This window comes from Dendrobium catenatum, unplaced genomic scaffold (genome assembly GCF_001605985.2).
Source record: "Dendrobium catenatum unplaced genomic scaffold, ASM160598v2 fragScaff_scaffold_432, whole genome shotgun sequence".
NCBI lineage: Eukaryota > Viridiplantae > Streptophyta > Magnoliopsida > Asparagales > Orchidaceae > Dendrobium > Dendrobium catenatum.
This window is the reverse complement of record NW_021318894.1, coordinates 783301-789480: the sequence shown is the minus strand read 5'-3', so window position 1 is coordinate 789480 and position 6180 is coordinate 783301. Positions and strand designations below refer to the sequence as shown.

The following is a 6180-nucleotide window of genomic DNA, read 5'->3' as shown; positions in this document are numbered from 1 at the left end:
ACCATCCATGGCAATACAAAACAAGATAGGGGAGAGGGGACAACCCTGTCTAAGTCCAGAAGAGGACTTGAAAAAACCTTCAAGAGAACCATTGATGCAAATAGAAAAATACACATCAGAGATACAACAATTGATCAGTTTTATGAAGTGGTCAAGAAAGCCTTTAAGCTTTAAGCAACGTAACAGAAAATCTCTAGAAAGAGAATCAAAAGCTTTCCGAATGTCCAACTTCGCACAAAAAAGATTGTTATTAGCATTGAACTCCCTCAACAACTCAGCCGCCAAAATAATATTATCAGAAGAACAGTGCTTGGCAATAAACCCCACTTGACTATTAGCAAGCAATTTAGCCACCACTTTGTAGAACACATTGCAGAGAGATATGGGCCTATAATTCGAAATATGAGTAGCATGAGAGTTTTTTGGAATAAGAGCAATGGCAGTGGCTTTAGTAGCTCTAGGAAGGTAAGCATTAGAGAAAAAACTTTTAACATCTCTACAAAAGGTAGCACCAAGCACATGCCAAGTTTTCTTATAAAAATCAAAGGAGAAACCATCCGGGCCAGGTGCAGCATCTGATTTACTAGAAAAAACAACTTTCTTAATCTCCTCATTAGAAACCGAATTGAGAAGCATCGGGTGAAACTAAGCAGGAACCTTAATTCCAACAGGAATATGAACATCCTCCCACCCAGCCGAAATGGGTTTGTTAAATAGAACCTTGAAATGCTCAATAATGGCCTTAGAAATATTGGAATGAGAAGTGAAGGAGCCATTATCAGTGCTAATTTCCCTAAGGCAATTTCTGTTGTTTCTAGCTTTAATCTTAGCAAATAAAAACCCCAAGTCATCTTCACCCTTCAATAGCCAATAGGCCTTAGCACGCTGAGAAATCCAAGACGACCAAGCAGACTGAAGAGTCGCCAACTGTTCATTAATCTCTTTAAGGGTATTGATTAAAACCGGATTCAAAGGATCAGATTGAATCTCAACCAAACAACAATTCTGAGAGTTTTTAAGATCATTGATAGCATTAGTAAGAAAATGGGAGGAAGACCAATTTTTTCTTTTAAGAGCAGACTTAAGGTGTCTTAGGCTTTGATAGAAGTCTGAGATAGGGCTGTTCTCATGAGGTTTCGAAAAGGCCTGCACCAAATCCTCACAAAAAGAGTTAAAAGAGATCCAATAATTTTTGAATTTGAAATGCACCTTAGGAACTTGAGAAACAGAATCCAACAGAATGAGGGGAGAATGGTCTGAACCCCCCGGAGGTTCAATTTTATAATAAAAATTTTGATATCAAATCAGAAACTCAGAATTCACCAGCATCATATCCAATTTGATATGAATTAGCATGTCCACCCTCTGATTAAACCATGTGAAGAGAAGACCAACCGAAGCAAGGTCCTGAATACCACATTCAAAAACACATTTATTGAGTTCCCCCAAATAACTTTGAGACGGGGGATTACCACCAGCTTTTTCAAAATCAAAACGGTAACAGTTAAAATCTCCCAAAATGATCCAGGGAAGATCAAGGGAAGAAGCAACATTCTGAATATCATCCCAAAGAACTCTCCTTTCATTCTCATTATTGGAAGCATAAACAACCGACAGCTCAAAGGAGATAGCCCCTCAAGAGAAAGAACCATGAATAAGTTGAGAGGAAGTGAAAGAAGGGATAAAGGAGACAACAGAACTGTCCCACTTGAGCCAAATCCTACCCGGATTAGAAAAACAGAAATTATTATAGCTATCCTCCAATTCAAACACTTTATGCCGGTGAAGAAACCACGGGTCCAAAGTCGACTGAATAGGGACTTTTGCTTCAAGAATAGCCAAAACTTTGAGACAATGAGAGGTAACTAAATCTTTGCAGAGACGGACTTTGTTAGGGTTATTAAACCCCCTCACATTCCAACAAGCTAAAGGTGAGGCAGACATTAATAACGAGATCCTTTGCCTTTTTTGGCAGTTTTGGGCTTCACTTTTTTGGCTTCTTTGGGGGATTTGGATTTGACTTTGGAGTTTTGAAGATAGTTTGAAGAAGAACAATCCGTAGAGGATTGAGCCGGAGAAGAAGATGATCCAGGAGTATCAACAACACTTGGAGGGTTGTCTTGAGGTGGTAGGTCTGCCTCATCGGTTTGAAGAGAATCAAACTTATTAGCAGTATGAATTTTAGGTGGAAGGATAGAGGAAGGAGGGGTTGAATGCTCCGAGGAAGAAGCAACATCCATAGGAAGATTTAGATTTGGTAAAGTCAGGTCTTTAGATAAACCAGGGATAGCAGAAGTAAGCAGCTGTTTAGGGTCAGGGGACAATATGGCTGGGGAAGTAGTGTGAATAATAGGCTTGGATAAATTTAAAGTAGACACATTCCCATCCAAGACCACAGGAGAAGCCTCAGAAACCAAAGTAGAGGGACGAGGGATAGGAGGTTTGGAAGACGGGAGCTGATTCCTCTGATTAGGATTTCTGCTGGAACTACGTCCCCTCTGACGATTTGAAGGGGGAATAATGGGCTTTGGGTTAGGATTGGAGGAACAAAGAGAGAAAGGGTGAAAAAGTGAACCGCAGCCTTCACAAGGAGATGGTTTACAATCATAAAGAACCTTGAGATTCATGTCTTCTCCTTCAATTTCAATGGGGATTTCACTAGAAAGAGGAGAGTTTTTATTTATTTGGACACACACCCTAATGTGAGTCTGGTACGATTGGCAGTTAGCGTATCAACAGAGATCGGGACCCCGATGAAACTAGCAATCCGGGAAATACCTAAAGGCGTCCACAACGCCAAAGGCAAATCCATAATTTTTATCCATAAGGGAATAGAAGAAGATTCGTCCCTAACCGGCTTAAACTTAGGGGACCAACGTTGTAAAATGAATGGCTTACCCAAAAAAAACCAGGGCCCCCCATTCCAAACCATTTCCAAGTCCTCCAAAGCCGAAAACTTTAACAGAAAGAACCCATCGGCAAGAGAAAGGAGAGACATCGCACCTTTGATGCTCCAAACCTTTTTCATAGCTGCAAGCAGTCGTTCGTAGTAGGGGCGAGGCCCGATCGAGTAACCCACCAGCGATAGGTTCCAAAAGTTGGCTCCTTCTGCAAGATCGTTACCCCTAAAAGATAGCTTTGGAGCCGGTGAGACAAAAGAGACGGGAAAGTTGGACTGCTTAACCGCAGGAATCGAAACATTGTCCGCATAAGAACCAGAGGGAAGCACAGAAGGTGAATCCTTCGGAGTGAGATTAGACAGAGGAGGAAAATCTTGAGCAGCAAGCTCCATGGTAGAGAGGAAAAGCCTCTTCCCCTAAGGGAAGAGACGATGGCGGCGGGAAGGCAAGCAAACCCTAGCAGAGCACTTCCCTCCTAAAAGAAACCACACTTATGCAATGAATTTTGAATATATATTATATAAAATATTGTTTATGAAATTCTTGCAATAAAATAGTCTCATGGAGTTTTTTTTTTAATGCCAAAATAATTCAGAGACTATTTTTGTTGACCAATTTAGTCCAAGAGTATCGTGTTTCTCTAATTTAGTCTCTTGACTATACAAAATTGATCATGAATAGTCTCTCTCATGATATAATTGTGATATAAAATTGATCATAATTTAGTCCATTAGCTTTATAAAATTAATCTCAATTTAGTCCCAAAAGGATAATTTTTTAATCAATTTTTTATAATCAATGAATTAAATTGGAGAAATATTTGTACTCAAAGATTAAAATTATCATATATGAATATTCGGTGGATAATTTTGAGATTTAAACTTTTTTTTAAATATTAATAATCTATAATATCTACTATCAATCTACTAATTAGAGTGACAATATCAGCGTATTAGTTCAAAGAATGAACTTGCATCTTGCATGCGATGCTTTCAATAACATTTTGATAACTAAAGATCATTGACTTTCTGCAAAAGAAGAATGATTACATATAAGTTAGACTTAGTTAATAGCCAAAATATTTAACTTTTGATCAATCTAAAATAGCTGTTAAAAACTAAATAATGGTTTCTAAGAAGAAGATAAGATTCCATTATTCTTAAAACTTAAAAAGAATTGTTTGTAACTTCAAACACGAAAGAAACCTAACTTGCCAAAATTCATGCAATTTTTTCTTTTTTGGGCAAGTCAAAGACCTATTCTCTCTCCTTGCTAAAAGTAATGATTGGACATTTTTTTTGGACATTTAGGCCATTTAAGGCAAACTCACACACACAACACATACACAAAGACTCGAACCCAAGACCTCTTAGTTAGAAGCATAAGCTCTCAACCAACAAGCCAAGGTGAGTTGTGTATTGGACTTTCTTTAGTTTTGGGTTAATTTTTAAACTAAGAACTATTTAAAAAGTAATTATGTTACTAGCTACTTAAGGTAAGTTGCTCGTTTTAAAATTCCCTCATGTGAATCGACTTTTTGTTCATTTCTAACCTAGAGCACGAGTGCAGCTCCGGCGATCCAGCAACAACTGCTCAGCAAGTAAGTTTTTTCTTAATTTTTTAATTTCTTTTTTTTGTATTATGTAGTTTTAATTGTTTACTATTCTTAGTCGGTATTTTTAGCTAATGTTACCCGTGAATCTCAAAATTTTTGTTTGTTTTTAGTTTTCGTAAAACAATTTATTCGTTCATGAAAGTGGTGTTTGTTCGGTTGAGATATTGTCTCTTATATAGTAAATATGAGATTTTGTGAAAATGTGGCGATTGAGTATGTGACATTTGGAATTTCATGAGATTTTTCCTGAATATTTATGTGTTTAAGATATTAAACATGTATGTGAGTTACATATTTAGGGTGTTTTTTATGGAAAAATTTTGGGAGGATTTTATGATGGTATCCAAAAAATTTCAAGAAGTTTTGTAAGAAGTTTGTTTTTTTTTTTTTTTTGCGAATTCTTTTAAATTTAGAAAAATTTGGGTATACGCAAGTTTTACCTTTTTTTAGAAATCAAATCTTGCCTTTGCTTAATTATTGGATGATTTGTGAGTTAGTAGAAGGAAAGCATGAGTTGTGGATGTTCTTCATTTATTCTGATGTATAGTGGTCAATTATGCATGGATGCTAAGTATGCACAGATGTATATTGGGGGCAATTATCACCCTATGCAAAGTAACCCGAAGTTAGAGCATCTTAAGTTGAGTGTTCTCAAAGGACTTAAGTATGACACGTCAAAGTATATTGTGGGTTACTGCGTCATTTTCCTGTAAGAAATGAGTATAGTGCTTGTAATGTTGAAGATGATGTTTGCAATATGGTGTTATCGCATGTTGCCAGTGAAATTACTTTATATGAAGGTTGCAGAGCTACCCAATTCCAGTAATCTTGAGTAGAATTTGAAATCACAATTTCTTCATTCATTTTGTTCAAAAGATCATGGTGCATATGGTTCTTTATTTGCATCCATTGAGGAACCATGTGAAATGTAGGTTGATTTAAGAATTCTAAATTTGATTGAATTTAATTGATTTTTTTAGTTGTATTTGTTGAGTCTAGTAATTAGGTTGTTAAGCCTAAGTTAATGTCCCAAAGGCTATAAAGAGGGGGGGGTGAATTGGTAGTTAAAAAATTTTAAACCCTCTTTTAAAATTATGTTAAATCGAAATAAAATTGTTTTTTTTAAGTTTTGTAGAAAAAGTTTTTCAATCACAGAGTTTTTAAGACTAAGAATTAAAAATGCGGAAACATAAAAACAGTAAAGTAAATGACACCAGATTTATAGTGGTTCGGTCTAAAACCATACCTACATCCACTCCCCAGAGGCACCTCTGAGTATTGAATTAATACCAATAGTGACTCTCATTTTGCACCCACAGCAAGGCGGAGAAGCCTTTACAACACACTCTTTTCACCACTCCCCGGTGCAGTAGAGAACCGTTGTCCTTTTACACAATCCTCAGTGTTGGCAGAGAACCGTTGTCCTTTCACACTCTCCTAGTATGAGCAGAGAACCCTTGGCTATTCACACTCTCTAAGTGTAGGCAGCGAACCCTTCGGCTATTCACACTCTCCAAGTGTAGGCAGCGAACTCTTCGGTTATTCACACTCTCGAAGTGTCGGCAGTGAACCGGATCTCCTTGATAGATCTTCTCACAAGAAATCTAGAAGGAAGAAAGAAAAGAGTGAAGTAATCCTAATTCACAAGTAGAGATTCTTACCTTT

General features: G+C 37.0%; 1 protein-coding gene across 1 annotated transcript; it reads right to left on the bottom strand.

Moving 5' to 3' along the window:
• Positions 1–645: 645 nt before the first annotated feature.
• Positions 646–3292, bottom strand: LOC110092635. Its single transcript, XM_020817274.2, has 4 exons — positions 2716–3292; positions 1964–2581; positions 1324–1634; positions 646–1146 (listed from the first exon to the last, which is right to left on the bottom strand). The coding sequence occupies exons 1-4, from the start codon at positions 3290–3292 to the stop codon at positions 646–648; spliced, it is 2007 nt and encodes a 668-aa protein (XP_020672933.2).
• Positions 3293–6180: the final 2888 nt, after the last annotated feature.

Coding starts and splice junctions, on each gene's coding strand:
- LOC110092635 (XM_020817274.2), bottom strand. CDS start 3,292: ATGGAGCTTGCTGCTCAAGATTTTCCTCCTCTGTCTAATCTCACTCCG. Junction 2,582..2,715: donor TGATACGCTAACTGCCAATC/GTACCAGACTCA, acceptor CTCCTTGTGAAG/GCTGCGGTTCACTTTTTCAC. Junction 1,635..1,963: donor GCCCAAAACTGCCAAAAAAG/GCAAAGGATCTC, acceptor CTTTCTCTTGAG/GGGCTATCTCCTTTGAGCTG.